The sequence below is a fragment of the Triticum urartu genome, chromosome 2, assembly GCF_003073215.2.
Source record: "Triticum urartu cultivar G1812 chromosome 2, Tu2.1, whole genome shotgun sequence".
In the NCBI taxonomy this organism is placed as follows: domain Eukaryota; kingdom Viridiplantae; phylum Streptophyta; class Magnoliopsida; order Poales; family Poaceae; genus Triticum; species Triticum urartu.
Window position 1 is genome coordinate 700400430 of NC_053023.1, and position 16406 is coordinate 700416835.

General features: G+C 43.0%; 1 protein-coding gene across 3 annotated transcripts; it reads right to left on the minus strand.

The window, feature by feature from the left end:
• Positions 1 to 626: 626 nt before the first annotated feature.
• Positions 627 to 7113, minus strand: LOC125539875 (G-type lectin S-receptor-like serine/threonine-protein kinase B120). Of its 3 annotated transcripts, none has more exons than XM_048703413.1 (7): positions 5798 to 7113; positions 2343 to 2441; positions 2086 to 2267; positions 1792 to 2002; positions 1453 to 1690; positions 1204 to 1354; positions 627 to 1130 (listed from the first exon to the last, which is right to left on the minus strand). In XM_048703413.1, exons 1-7 carry the CDS (start codon positions 7050 to 7052, stop codon positions 828 to 830), a joined length of 2439 nt encoding a protein of 812 aa, XP_048559370.1. In that variant the 5' UTR covers positions 7053 to 7113; the 3' UTR covers positions 627 to 827. The 3 variants fall into 3 exon arrangements, with proteins under 3 accessions (XP_048559370.1, XP_048559369.1, XP_048559371.1); XM_048703412.1 differs by having other exon boundaries at positions 5762 to 7112; XM_048703414.1 differs by lacking the exon at positions 2343 to 2441 and having other exon boundaries at positions 5762 to 7113.
• Positions 7114 to 16406: the final 9293 nt, after the last annotated feature.

A 16406-nucleotide genomic window follows, 5' to 3' on the forward strand; every position in this document is an offset into this window, starting at 1 on the left:
GAAACGAAGGGTTAGTTTTGAATGAATACCATAGAACAGCCAGTTTCCATAGTCGGTCACTGATAACTTCAATTCCATTTTGTTCATTGGACCACATGATCATTGACCTATCAGTTTTAGATATGTCATTAATAAACCTCCATGCGAGACCTCAGAACCTTATCACCAATGTCTATGGAGTGCTTGGTCAGTGCTAATGCACATGACTTTTGCGTGGTCACGCCGGTCAATGATGAGGGGTCACTCCTATTCGGATCTGTAGTAAAGAACATTGCACATGTATATGTAGATGAATAAAGCCCCCTGCCAAGCAGTGGTTGTCTTGTAGCAACTCCCGGGGTCAATATGAAACAAAATGTGTTGTTATTTGCGATAAATACCCTCTCCGATCCTAAAACCACGACACTTATTATGGATCGAAGAGAGTATCATTTTTTTAATCTAAGGACATCTTGTATAATGTACCATGTGATTAGAAGTTACAACTTACCAAAAATTAAGGCATCCAAGCTTTTGCTTTGCAAGTATTAATATATCTTTCAACTTATTGTTATTTTGCATAGCAAAATTAAAGCTTGGATGGAAAAGCAACAACCAACAATTATGGTTTAGTGTGCTATAAATCATGAAATGAAACATTTATGTATTATGTGAAACTGCCTTGATGGTGGATCTTCCACTCATAGTGGTTCCTATACAATATAAATCATGGACATTACAAATAAGTAGGGAAAAATAATAAAACTAGTCCACCACAAAGATTAAAATTTGACATATACAACAACTAGATAGATTGAATTTTAAATATACTTCAAATTGCCAAAGATCTAGCGACCCTGTAGTGTTGTGATAGTGATTGTATTCATAGAGTTCTCCATATAATCCCTCATTTCTTTTGTTTTGCAATTTATTTGTGCAAAATATAGAGGTTGCTTTGGTGATGGCAGTAGTGCACTTTCATTCTCCAAGCTAAATATAACAGAAGACATTAGTGGCCTATCATTCGGATGGTCTTCAACACACAAGAGTCCTACATGGATACATCGTAGAACTTCATGGAGTGGGCATGTCTCAAAAATGGAAGAGTCGACCAACTCGCATGCTTTTCCATCTTCCCATAATTTCCATGCCTGTACAAAAATAGTTCATCAAATTTCTATGCTTGTCTAGTCTGTCAAAATTATGCTCATTCACAATACTTACAAAATTTGTAAGGCTTGGATAGTTCATTGTGAGTTGCGCTGAGCTAATCTTCAAGCCACTTACAATCTCCAAGAGAAGAACACCAAAGCTATAGGTGTCCGACTTCACAGAAAATGAACCTTCCATCATATATTCCGGTGACATGTAACCACTGTTTGAACAATTTCAGCAGCAAAGTACATAAAAACTGATCAAACTAGGCCATAAGATTTATAGTATTATGGGTTGGCAAGTACTTTTGTTACTTACTATGTCCCAGCAACCCGTGCAGTGTTTCCTTGTTGCTGATTTTCACCAAAAATTGTTGCCATGCCAAAATCTGATATTTTGGGATTCATTTCTGTGTCCAATAGTATGTTGCTTGCTTTGAGGTCTCTATGAATTATTGTTAACCTTGAATCTTGATGGAGATAAAGAAGACCTCTTGCTACTCCTTTAATTATTTTAAAGCGCGTAGGCCAATCCAAAACATGTTGTCTTGTAGCATCTCCAAAAGGTCAATATGAATGAAGTATGTTGTTAGCTATCATAGATATCATGTTGGTTAATCTATGGACTTTTAATATGTGACAAGGAGTTAGAACATACCAAATATGAAGGCATCCAAACTTTTGTTACGCAAATATTCATAGATTAGTAGTCTCTCATCTCCATGAATGCAACAACCAAGGAGTCTAACTAGGTTTCTGTGTTGTAGCTTAGAAAACAGAACAATCTCATTTTTGAACTCCTCTATCCCTTGCCTAGAACCCTCACTAAGCCTTTTGATAGCAACCTCTTTACCACCATCAAGCATTCCCTATATGTTAGTGAAATACGAATATAATTATTTTTGAAGTGATATTTTTGATACTACAAGTATGGACATATGATTTGTCTTACCTTGTAAACTTTGCCAAAACCTCCCATTCCAATTTGGTTTGAGTCAGAGAAATTGTTGGTTGCGGCAACAACGTCTTCGAAGCTGATAAATGGGAATTCTATGATTTTGTCTGTGATTTCACTGGAAGAGCTAAAGTGCCCTAGGATTTGTCTCTTTAGGATCCCTTTATTTTGTCGATTACCTGTTGAAGACCAATACATTTATCCTCCATTAGATAAAACACCAAGCTTTCAAACTAAGGGTTTCATTATTCTACCTCTGTATTTGAACATCTTCATAAGAGTTATAAATGTGAGTATCAACAAGAATGATATAATTGGGAGTATTATCTTTAGCAATGTTTTCTTCTTTCGACCTGAAAAAATGTATCCCATCAAAATTTGTTACATGCCGTTTCCAGAAAGAAAAACTAATTCACTGCATCAAGCATTAAATATGATATTACTATATTACATCCACATAATACCATGATTTTTGTATGAAAAAATGTGATGAGTAAATACAAATCCATTGACCGAAAACACATAGCTATATCTATTCCTTTCTATAACAAATAGCCTCTGTTATCCCTCTAGACCCGATGAATGTTTGTTAGTATTAGCACCAAACATTAACTCATTTGCTATGATAATGAGTTATTCCTACTATCTAATGGTAACTAATGAAGGAAATATGCCCTAGAGGCAATAATAAAGTTATTATTTATTTCCTTATATCATGATAAACGTTTATTATTCATGCTAGAATTGTATTAACCGGAAACATAATACATGTGTGAATACATAGACAAACAGAGTGTTACTAGTATGCCTCTACTTGACTAGCTCGTTGATCGAATATGGTTATGTTTCCTAGCCATAGACATGAGTTGTCATTTGATTAACGGGATCACATCATTAGGAGAATGATGTGATTGACTTGACCCATTCCATTAGCTTAGCACTTGATCGTTTAGTTTGTTGCTATTGCTTTCTTCATAACTTATACATGTTCCTATGACTATGAGATTATGCAACTCCCGTTTACCGGAGGAACACTTTGTGTGCTACCAAACGTCATAACGTAACTGGGTGATTATAAAGGTGCTCTACAGGTGTCTCCGAAGGTACTTGTTGGATTGGCGTATTTCGAGATTAGGATTTGTCACTCCGACTGTCGGAGAGGTATCTCTGGGCCCTCTCGGTAATGCACATCACTTAAGCCTTGCAAGCATTGTAACTAATGAGTTAGTTGCGGGATGATGTATTACGGAACGAGTAAAGAGACTTGCCGGTAACAAGATTGAACTAGGTATTGAGATATCAACGATCGAATCTCGGGCAAGTAACATACCGATGACAAAGGGAACAACGTATGTTGTTATGCGGTCTGACCGATAAAGATCTTCGTAGAAAATGTAGGAGCCAATATGAGCATCCAGGTTCCACTATTGGTTATTGACCAGAGGCATGTCTCGGTCATGTCTACATTGTTCTCGAACCCGTAGGGTCCGCACGCTTAACGTTACAATGACAGTTTCATTATGAGTTTATATATTTTGATGTATAGAAGGTTGTTCGGAGTCCCGGATATGATCATGGACATGACGAGGAGTCTCGAAATGGTCGAGACATGAAGATTGATATATTGGAAGCCTATGTTTGGACATCGAAAGTGTTTCGGACGAAATCAGCATTTTACCGGAGTACCGGGAGGTTACCGAAACCCCCCGGTAACCTAATGGGCCTTAATGGGCCTAGTGGAGGAAGTGGAGAGGAGGCCAAGGGGCAGCCGCGCGCCCTCCCCCCCCCCCCACTCCGAATTGGACAAGGAGGGGGGTCGGCGCCCCCCCTTTCCTTTTCCCTCTCTCTCCTTCCCCCCCCCCCCCAAGTCCTAGTCCAACATGGAAAGGGGGGAAGTCCCACTCCCATGAGGAGTAGGACTCCTCCTGGCGTGCCCCTTGCCTGGCCGCACCTCCTCCCCCTTGCTCCTTTATATACAGGGGCAGGGGGGCACCCCAGACACAACAGTTGATCATTGATCTCTTAACCGTGTGTGGTGCCCCCCTCCACCATAGTCCTCGATAATATTGTAGTGGTGCTTAGGCGAAGCCCTGCGACAGTACAACATCAAGATCGTCACCACGCCATCGTGCTGACGGAACTCTTCCCCGACATTCTGCTGGATCGGAGTCCGGGGATCGTCATCGAGCTGAACGTGTGCTAGGACTCGAAGGTGCCGTAGTTTCGATGCTTGATCGGTCGGGCCGTGAAGACGTACGACTACATCAACCGCGTTGTGCTAACTCTTCCGCTTTCGGTCTACGAGGGTACGTGGACAACACTCTCCCCTCTCGTTGCTATGCATCACCATGATCTTACGTGTGCGTAAGAAAATTTTTGAAATTACTACGTTCCCCAACAACTAAGCTATGTGAAAAAGTAACTTCTTTGTGTGTGTGTGGGGGGGGGGGCATGTATAGGAACTGTGTGAACATATTACACTACTAGAATCACCCTTTTTGCCGAGTTTCAAAGAAACTCGCCAGAGCCCGTGATAAACACGGCGATGTGGGACTAAGCCACTGATTGTATGCCGTCGATTAGGTAGACGAAGAGTCATATCTTTGCCGAATTCATCTTGTCGGGAACTCGGCAAAGCCGTGACCCTGCCATTTTGACTTAAAAAATGAAAAAGGTCAAATGTTTACAGAGTCTCCTTTAGCTGCAACTTGGCAAAGAGGTGACCCCTGGAATTTCCATTTTAAAAAATGAAAAAGAGAAAATGCCTACCAAGTCTTTGTTCGCCGAAACTCAGCAAAGAAAGGCCGTCATCACGGCTGCATCGCCTGCTGTACAGCAGGGCCCAACTGTCATACTTTGCCGAGTTTTTCTGTTGAGAACTCGGTGAACTTGTGATTCTATCAAGTTTATTTAGTTCGCCGAGTCGTCTTCCATTGGAACTAGATGGAACTAGGCAAAGTATGAAGTCGACCGAGTTCCTTATCACCGCCGAGTCCAATTTTGAATCAAACTCGACAAACATTACTTTACCGAGTGCCCGATAGAATGAACTCGGCACAAAACCTGGTTGTAGTAGTGTTAGGGGATGTCTTTATAAATTAACTTCGTAGTAGCTTATTCCCTAAAGAACTTGGGTAATAGTCCTCCTAAAGCCAAAGATCAAACTATTTTTAGGTTACTATGCTTAGCCCATGCTATCTACATACCATCCAGTTATTAAACACATTAAGCTGAACTGAAACTATTCTTTTTTTTTTACTCAAAGAGTGCATATTTAGTTTCAAATTAAGAAAATTGATTATCATCAACAAGTTGGTTTTGTAGAAGCCATTTGTTGTTAATACTTTTGTCGTTATTTTAATCATTTTATCAGTGGTTAATTCAGCCGGTGTGTCATTTGCTGCAAAAACATGCATTCCATGTAGATGTAGTACATAATAGCTCTAGTAGCACACACAAAAGTACTTGAATTAGTTCACACAAATTTTTAGTCCGTTCCTCTCTAAATTGTTCAAACATTGGTGTAATTTGACGCGGCGGACTACTTAAGGGGAAAATGTTGACGAAATGCAATTGCACAGTTTCACTATGGACACTAAGAAAATAAGCTAAAACGAGATTGAAATAAAACAAAAATGAAAATAATATAACAGTAGATTTGGATGATGCATACCATTGGTGTCGGCAAGCCGGAGGTACAGGTTCTCACCTAAGTTAGGGTATGTCCCTGCAGTAAAAGAAGTGTTACCGTTGTACTTCCCCGTGTCGATAAGCTCCCCTTTCCAAACCAGGCACCGTGGCAGGCTGACCCTAGCAATGACGCTGCTCAAACTGCGATAAGCATATGCTGTACAGGAGCAATCGCTATTGCACTCAGCGGTACAATCGTCAAAGCTCCTGTTGGGTATATGCAAAGACTTGTCAGGGACCTTCATTCCAGGCAAGGCCACAAAATGACTTTGCTTGCTGCATGTCAGTGTTTCTGTTCTCCGGCATCCACTCGAAACGTCAAGACCGTTAGGCTGGAACCCATCGAGGCACTGGCACACCGGTACTGCCTTAGTGAAATCGCAGTATCCGAACGGTCCACACGAGGAGTAGATGCCACAGGCAGCGTCGGGGCGTGAACCGATGACTACCCATGACTGGTTGATCCAGCTAAGAGACGTCAACTTGCCTGTGTGCTCAAGCACGATGCGCGTGAGAGGCGAGCCGTCGGAGACATTGAGGGTCAAGGATACCTCACCCCCTTGCCCGACGTTTACTTGGTACACTATGGAGTCGTCGTTGCTTGAGTATGTGCCGCCGGACACCGTCGCGCCATTCCACACACCTCGGTAGTACAGCTTGGATCCGTTCCGAATGAGCATCTGAAGGGCTGGGGAGGTAGGATCAAGGCCGCAGGAGAAGTCCCCGGAGGATGGGTCATCCGAGCTCTTCCAAGCAATGAGACGCCCAACCACCTGTGCCCCGTAGCTCGCCACGAACTTCATGCTTGGAATGAGGGTGTCGGTGGGATGATCGAAGCTTTGCCATATGTAGGTGCCGTTGGGCGAGCGAAGGACGAAGTTACCCGTGTCGAGAAGCACCGCGGCAGTTCCAGCTCCTCCAGCCACGATGTTTGTTTTGGTCGCCCAAGAAGCGAGGCCTTGGGCGTCCGACAGCACCAGGTCAGAACTGTTTGTGATGGCGAGCGTCGCGGACGAAGAGGCGGCGATCGGGCTGTCACGGTTGGCGACCCACACGACGGTGCGTGCAGGGATGGTGTTGTACCATACGCCAAGGTATAAGCTCGTGTTGGAGCTCGTCGGCGAGAAGAAGCCGAGAGCAAAGTCCCCGCCCTTGGAGACGAGCTTGTCGCTGGAGAAGAGCGGCTTTGCTTGTGTGAGAGTATCATCGTCGGACTTGCAGAATGAACTCAAGAACAAGAGGACGATGAAAATGGGAACGCAAGAGGCGGCCATGCATGTGCGATATGCGTTAGGCGTCTTCTTCCTCTGCCCGCGCCAAGTGAGGACAATCTATCTATAGAAATTTTAACTGAGGTGGGTGCTTCTTCGAAACAGCTCGGCTGGGGACCTTTCTTCCCGTCCGTCCAAATATGAACTCGAGACTTTTACCGCACTTGAAGAAGGGAAAAAGGAGGTGGTCAAATGTCTAGAAGTATTGAGACTGGTAATGGATAAAGACAGCTAGGTCGACCTGGACCAAATGGCCGGCATGCGACGACCAGCAACGGCAATGAAAATTCGTTACTACTGGTCCTTATTGGAGCAAGAGCGCGACAGGGGAAATCACTGGGCATGTGGGTTAGTTTGCTTGTCAATTGTCATTCAGCGCGCGGCATACGTACATACCCATCTTCCTCCAGAATTTCCTAAAAAAAATAAAAAATTATCCGGAACAGTGTGGTCACTTCTCCCCGCTTCTGGACGGTAAAATCTAGTGGATCTCATCTCACTTCTCCCGAGCTATGTCTTGCTTATTGCGAGATAGTATAGCTCCGTCTCGTCTGAATCCCTTCGCTCTGCGTTCCCTCAGCGGGCCGGCTCAGTATAACGGTTTTGAAAAGGCTCTAAAGACCGGTATAAATCGTTTTTAGAACCTTCTGTGTTTGTGTGTGCGCGTATGTGTGTGTTTTGAGTTTCTCTTCACTGATTTATTTTATATGTATGTTTCTCTTCACTGATTTATTTTATATGTATGTTTCTCTACACATGTTGAACATTATCAAGCAATGTACATGTTTCATCTAAAAAATAGAACTCTACATTTTTTTTTGAACCATGCAGAAGGAGTGCATGTATTATATTAAAAAGAGAAGGAGAAATACACGATCAACGTTCATCAGAGTTACAAGAAGGACAACCTAAACTTCAGCAAACAAAAAGACCCAAAACCCTGACCATCACAACTGTCTACAAAAGCCTCGAATAGAACGAAACTAAAATAATACAAAACGACCTAGACTTGCTTCTGCCCAATGCATCGCGTCAATCTTGATCTGATTAATGATTCCTTGAAGCGGTGTGTGCGAGTTTTCAAAAATTCTGTCATTTCTTTCCCTCCATATACTCCATATAATTAGTGGTAACATAGTGTTCAAGGAATTCCTTCTAGGTCCATAGACTCTATTTCTGGCCTCTTGCCATCAATCCTACAAATCAGGAGCATTTTGAGGGATGGCGTCTCTTAGATTTGCCTATAGAAGCACTGAACTCCAAATGATGGTCACAACACTACAACCCATGAAGAGATGATGAACTGATTCTTGCGCAATATTGCAGAAACAACATGCAGCATTATGAGGCAAAAATCACGCTTAGCTACACGGTCCGCTGTCCAGACACGCCCCTTGACGACCAACCAGAGAAAGAGCTTGCATTTTAAAGGAGCCCAAGCCTTCCAAATGATGCGAGAAGTATTACACATAACTGATGCAGCAAAGTGTACCTTAGCAAGTACATGATTTTTTTAATATTATCAAGTACATCTTGAACATTTTTGGCTTTTTCCTATGTGTTTCCTTATCGATTTTTTGGTTTTATATACAGGTATAATATTTTTTGGATACACATTGAACATTTTTAAGAATATATTGAACTTTTTTAATACAAGTTAAACTTTTTAAAGCTACATGTTCAACTTTTTAGAACACATGTTAATATTTTTAAACACACGATGGTTTTTGAACACATTTCTTGAGTGCCAAAATTTCTTTTAAATGCTATGCACATTTCTGAATGGTAATAAACAATGTTTTTAATTTATGTACATATTTTACATTGTATAAACATTTTAGAAAAAATCCCGAGCATATTTCTGAAATGCCTGAATATTTAAAAACATTAAGAATATTTACTTCAATGGTGCAAAAAACATTTTTATAAATTACGTGGACATTTTTTACATTGTTTATTAATGAAATTTTGCTTACTAATGAAATTTGCTTACAAAATACTACAGTGGCCTAACCTCCCTTGGGTTAACCGGGACCGTAATTTTTTTTGTTTGGTATCTTATTGCTTGAAAGAATGTTTGCAAACCAAAAAATATGGTAGCCTAGGTACTCGGTTGTACATGGTGTATTTGTTGCCATGCATAAAATGACACCAAAATTTACCAGCATGTGAACATGCCCATGGAAGTCCCCCACGCAAAAATAGAACAATTTCAGACACCGAACGCATGGTGCGTCACGTTCGGTTTGTATTTTAGAGTTTTTTCACATGGAAACCCCTATAAAATGCATGAAATTTGGGAGACCAAACAAAACTTTGCATGCATGCTTGCCATGATGTTTCTGTTGTGTGAAAAAAAATTAGGTCCATTTGGTGGAGGTGAAAAAAAAGTATCGGCATACCCGAAAGGTTCAGGTTGTACATGCACTAGTAGAAAACAGGGCTATGGTCCAGGCTGGCTCAGCCCATTAGTCCCGGTTCAGTCTAGAACTGGGACCAATGTGGGCATTGGTCCCGGTTCGTGAGCCCAGGGGGCCGGCCGGGCCACGTGGGCCATTGGTCCCGGTTCGTCTGGACCTTTTGGTCCCGGTTGGTGGGACGAACCGGGACCAATGGGCCTCGCTCCTGGCCCACCACCATTGATCCCGGTTGGTGGCTTGAACCGGGACCAAAGGCTTCCCTTTAGTCCCGGTTCATGTCATCAACCGGAACCAATGAGGTGCCTATATATACCCCCTCGCGCAAGAGCAGAGCACAGTGCTCTGTTTTTTCTGGCCGAGGGGGAGAGGGCTTTGTGGTGCTCTAGCTCACCTCCTATGCACATGAGGTGTTCGATTGAATGCCCGAGCCACACTACTTAAGCTTTCTCCTCTCGAAGCTCGACCTCCAATCTCCATTTTCCTCGAGATTTGTCTAGATTTAGCGGTCCCTCACGCCCCGTCCCCGTCTTCACCGCCGTCGATCACCCGCGCCGATCTCATCACCGACACCACCGTGGTGAGCCTCTTGTTCTTATCTTCTTTCTGAAAAGAAAAATATTCTTACTTGTATGTTTAGATAGATACTTGTATCATTTTCTTACATTTATTATTGCATCTTATATAGTGCGATGGTTTTGGTATCCGCCCCCGTCGGCCCTCGTCCTGTCTATGATTCGGATTTGGTATGTATATTATCTTTATAACTATTGGTTCATTTATTGTTTATGAAAATTATGCCGACCAGTGACATAGATTTTATTTATCTAGGATGTATGTGAATCGGAAATGCCAACCGACCCTATTGTCGAGAGGTTAAATTTAGTTGAAGAAGAAAACAATTTGTTGAAGGAAAAAATAAAAAAAATTGAGGAGAAGAAGATGATATTGGAGTTGCATGTTGCGGATGTCGTCGATGATCACAAGATCAAGATGGATGCAATGCGCTTGAAGATTAGAAAGATTAGAAAATATGCCATTCATACCGAGGCTTGGTATCATTATGCCGTTGGATCAATTGTTACCTTGGTTGCGATTATGATCGCATTTGTTTTCGCATTGAAATGTTTTACATAGTTTCAATGTATGGTTTAATTAATTAGATGCTCTGGAGAGCTATATGTTGTTAGATGAGAACTATGTATGCACTTTGGTTTTAATGTGATGATGAACTTCTATTAATTTGGACACTTAATTATATATAATGCACGCAGATGAACCGGCAATGGATGTACGGTGACAGACACACCCGCGAGTACATTAAGGGCGTGCATGAGTTTCTCTATGCGGCTGAGGCAAACAAGCAGAATGGTTTTATGTGTTGTCCATGCACTGAATGTGGGAATACGAGGTCTTACTCTAACCGGAAAATCCTTCACTCCCACCTGCTTTACAAGGGTTTCATGCCACACTATAATGTTTGGACGAGGCACGGAGAAATAGTGGTTATGATGGAAGACGGCGAAGAAGAAGAGTACGATGACAACTATGTGCCCCCTGAATACGGTGATGCTGCAACGGGGGGAGCTGGTGAAGATCAAGAGGAACCAGACGATGTGCCCAATGATGCTGCCACGGGTGAAGCTGCTGAAGATCAAGAGGAACCAGACGATGTTCCCGATGATGATGATCTCTGCCGGGTCATTGTCGATGCAAGGACGCAATGCATTAGTCAAAAGGAGAAGCTGAAGTTCGATCGCATGTTAGAGGATCACAAAAAAGGGTTATACCCCAATTGCGAAGATGGCAACACAAAGCTCGGTACCGTACTGGAATTGCTGCAGTGGAAGGCAGAGAATGCTGTGGCTGACAAAGGATTTGAGAAGCTACTGAAAATATTGAAGAAGAAGCTTCCAAAGGATAACGAATTGCCCGACAGTACATACACAGCAAAGAAGGTCGTATGCCCTCTAGGATTGGAGGTGGAGAAGATACATGCATGCCCTAATGACTGCATCCTCTACCGCAGTGCATACAAGGATCTGAACGCATGCCCGGTATGCGGTGCGTTGCGGTATAAGATCAGACAAGATGACCCTGGTGATGTTGACGGCGAGCCCCTCGGGAAGAGGGTTCCTGCGAAGGTGATGTGGTATGCTCCTATAATACTACGGTTGAAACGTCTGTTCAGAAACGAAGAGCATGCCAAGTTGATGCGATGGCACAGTGAGAACCGAAAGAAAGATGGGAAGTTGAGAGCACCCGCTGACGGGTCGCAGTGGAGAAAAATCGAGAGAAAGTACTGGGATGAGTTTGCAAAGGACCCAAGGAATGTATGGTTTGCTTTAAGCGCGGATGGCATTAATCCTTTCGGGGAGCAGAGCAGCAATCACAGCACCTGGCCCGTGACTCTATGTATGTATAACCTTCCTCCTTGGATGTGCATGAAGCGGAAGTTCATTATGATGCCAGTTCTCATCCAAGGCCCTAAGCAATCCGGCAACGAAATTGATGTGTACCTAAGGCCATTAGTTGAAGAACTTTTACAGCTGTGGAATGGAAACGGTGTACGTACGTGGGATGAGCACAGACAGGAGGAATTTAACCTTAAGGCGTTGCTGTTCGTGACCATCAACGATTGGCCCGCTCTCAGTAACCTTTCAGGACAAACAAACAAAGGATACCACGCATGCACGCACTATTTAGATGACACTGAAAGTATATACCTGGACAAATGCAGGAAGAATGTGTACCTGGGCCATCGTCGATTTCTTCTGACCAACCATCAATGTCGAAAGAAAGGCAAGCATTTCAAAGGCAAGGCAGATCACCGGAAGAAGACCGCCATGCGCATCGGTGATCACGTGCTTGCTATGGTCCATGATTTACACTACGTAATCTTTGGAAAGGGTCCCAGTGGACTAGCTGTTCCGAATGACGCTGAGGGACACGCATCCATGTGGAAGAAGAAATCTATATTTTGGGACCTACCCTACTGGAAAGACCTAGAGGTCCGCTCCTCAATCGACGTGATGCACGTGACGAAGAACCTTTGCGTGAACCTGCTAGGCTTCTTGGGCGTGTATGGGAAGACAAAAGATACACCTGAGGCACGAGAGGACCTGCAATGTTTGCACGAAAAAGACGGCATGCCTCCGAAGCAGTATAAAGGTCCTGCCAGCTACGCTCTTACGAAAGAAGAGAAAGAAATCTTCTTTGAATGCTTGCTCAGTATGAAGGTCACGACTGGCTTCTCGTCGAATATAAAGGGAATAATAAATATGCTAGAGAAAAAGTTTCAGAACCTAAAGTCTCATGACTGCCACGTGATTATGACGCAACTGCTTCCGGTTGCATTGAGGAGGCTTCTACCGGAAAACGTCCGATTAGCCATTGTGAAGCTATGTGCATTCCTCAAAGCAATCTCTCAGAAGGTGATCGATCCAGAAATCGTACCAAGGCTAAGGAGTGATGTGGCGCAATGTCTTATCAGTTTCGAGCTAGTGTTCCCACCATCCTTCTTCAATATCATGACGCACGTCCTAGTTCATCTAGTCGACGAGATTGTCATCCTGGGGCCCGTATTTCTACACAATATGTTCCCCTTTGAGAGGTTCATGGGAGTCCTAAAGAAATATGTCTGTAACCACGCTAGGCCAGAAGGAAGCATCTCCATGGGCCATCAAACAGAGGATGTTATCGGGTTTTGTGTTGACTTCATTCCTGGCCTTAACAAGATAGGTCTCCCTAAATCGCGGTATGAGGGGAGACTGACTGGAAAAGGCACTCTTGGAAGAGACTCAATAATATGCAGGGACGGATATTCTTGGTCTCAAGCACACTACACAGTTCTACAGAACTCTACCTTGGTGACCCCGTATGTCGATGAACACAAGAACAGTCTGCGCTCCAAACACCCGGAGCAGTGCGACGACTGGATTACATGTGAACACATCAGGACTTTCAGCAGTTGGTTGGAAACACGTCTCAGAGGTGACAACACTGTTTGTGATGAGTTGTACTTGTTGTCCAGGGGACCATCTTTGACTGTATTGACTTACAAAGGATACGAGATAAATGGGAATACATTTTACACGATCGCCGAAGATCAAAAGAGCACCAACCAAAACAGCGGTGTCCACTTTGATGCAGCAACCGAGAGCGGAAAGGACACATATTATGGTTACATAGTGGACATATGGGAACTTGACTACGGACCTGATTTTAAGGTCCCTTTGTTTAAGTGCAAATGGGTCAATCTGTTAGGCGGCGGGGTATAGGTAGACCCACAGTACGGAATGACAACAATGGATCTGAAAAATCTTGGGTACACTGACGAACCGTTCGTCCTAGCCAATGATGTGGCACAGGTTATCTATGTGAAGGACATGTCTACCAAACCGAGAAAAAGAAAAGATAAGGAAGTGAATACATCATACGATGAGCCAAAGCGCCACATAGTTCTTTCAGGAAAAAGGGACATCCTGAGAGTGGACGGCAAGACAGACATGTCTGAAGATTATGAAAAGTTTCATGAAATTCCTCCCTTCAATGTCAAGGCTGACCAAAGCATCCTGATAAACAATGAAGATTATCCATGGTTATGGCGCAATAAGCAAATGACACAAGCGAAGAAAAAGTGAAGACTTTCTTCCGCAACTATTATGATGATACCATGCCAAATTTGTAACAGACGAACATGCTACCATTGTCCGTTTTGTACATGCACATGCTATGTGGGTGAAATTATGATACCATGCCAACTTTTAACCTTTTCAGACTTCATTTTGAAATGCTTTCCAATTTCAGAGTCATTTAGCTCAAATAATGAATTAATAGCAAACAGAATGAACTACAAAACTTTTATGAAAATAAAAACAATCAATTAAAATATTATGTTATGATCAACTAAAATAAAACTATAATATTCTTCAATAGCAAAAAGAATATAATTTTTGTGACCTAAAATCAAACTATAAGTATTTAATTGTAAGTATAAATAAAAAATAAATAGCAAAGAAGAAAAAAAAATCTATTTTTATAGTAAAGTTATTCATAAACTAGTGATTCATACAAATTTTATAAAATTCAAATTTAAACTATTCAAAATTTTAAAACTAATGGCACTAACAGAAAGTTTATAATTTTTGTGACCTAAAATCACTAACAGAAAGTTTATTTTTTTTGTGACCTAGAAGCAAAAAGAAATCACTTAAAAACTGTAAGTATTTAGTTGTAAGTAGAAATAAAAAATAAAAAACAAAAAAATGTAGAAATAAAAAAGAAAAAACCAAAAAAATGCCTCCTACTGGGCCTCCACGGCCTGAATACGACTAGAAACCCTACATGGGCCAGGATTCAGGCCCGCAGAGGCCCAATAGGCCCACAGGCAGTAACAAGTTTAGGCCCGAAAGCCTGCATTAGAGAGGAGCTCGAATGGGGAGGCACAGCAGCGCTTATAAACAAGTGCCGGCGCCCTTCAGCTAGCGATGTGGGACTAAACTTCAGCTAGCGATGCAGCACAAGGCCATTGGTCCCGGTTGGTGGCACCAACCGGGACTAAAGGGGGCATTGGTCACGGTTCGTGGCACCAACCGTGACCATTGCCCCCCTTTAGTCCCGGTTGGTGCCACCAACCGGGACCAATGGCCTTCGCTTCCCGCCCTTTCGGCTGCCGAAAATTGGCCTTTGGTCCCGATTCGTCGCACCAACCAGGACTAAAGGCGGCATTAGTCCCGGGTCGTAGCACGAACCGGGACCATTGCTCTGGCTATATAAGCCACCACTTGTGAAATTTTGGCCAACCGCTCCCATTCGCCCCGACGCCCCCAGGCCGTTCGTCGTCGTCGTCGCCGCCCCGAGCCCGTCGTCGCCCCGCGCCCGCCGCCGTCGCCCCGCCCCGCCGTCGCCCCGTCCCGCCCCGTCGCCGCCCCGAGCCCGTACGTCGTCGCCCCGCACCGTCGCCCCGAGCCCGTCGTCGCCCCGCGCCCGCCGCCGTCGCCCCGCCCCGTCGCCGCTCCGAGCCCGTCGTCGCCCCGCGCCGGCGCCCTTTAGGTTGATGATATGATGATGTTGATGATATGATGATTGATGTTTTTTTTCTGTTGATGATATGATGATGTTTTTTTTCTGTTGATGGTATGATGATGTTTTTTTTCTGTTGATGATATGATGAATTTTTTTTCATATATGCATTTTTTTCATATATGTATTAATTTTTTTTTGTTGCATTTTAGGTTAGTGCATTTTATGTTAGTGGAGAGGAAAAAGTAAAATAAGGAAAAGGAAAATAAGTAGAGAAAGAAGGAGAAGACGAGGAGAGGAAGAAAAGGAAGAGGAGAAGAAGAAAGGAATAGAGGAGAAGAAGAAAAAATAGAAAAATATTTCTATTTTTTCTTCTTCTCCTCTATTCCTTTCTTCTTCTCCTCTTTTTTTCTTCTTTTTTTTCTTCGATCTTCTCCCCCTCCCGATAGGAAAGTTTTATATAGAAAGTTACAATTTTAGAAAAGTTTTATATATGCAAAAATTACAATTTTAGAAAAAAAAGGATAGGAAAGAAGAAAATAAGAAGAGGAAAGAAAGAAGAAGAGGAGAGGAAAAGAAGAGGAGAAATAAATAAGAAGAAGAAAAAAGAAGAAAAAGAAGAGGAGAAGGAAGAAAGGAATAGTGGAGAAGAAGAGAAAATAGAATATATTCTATTTTCTCTTCTTCTCCACTATTCCTTTCTTCCTTCTCCTCTTCTTTTTCTTCTTATTTCTCCTCTTCGAGGGGTTGAGGGTCGGGAACTAGGGTAGAGGGTCGAGGGTCGTTAAGGGGTCAAGGGTCAAGGGTTTCAGGGTCGAGGGTTCGAGGGTTCTATAGGTTCGAGGGTCGAGGGTTCCAGGGTCGTCGAGGGTTCGAGGGGTCGAGGATCGCCGAGGGGTCGAGAGAGGTTTCCTAG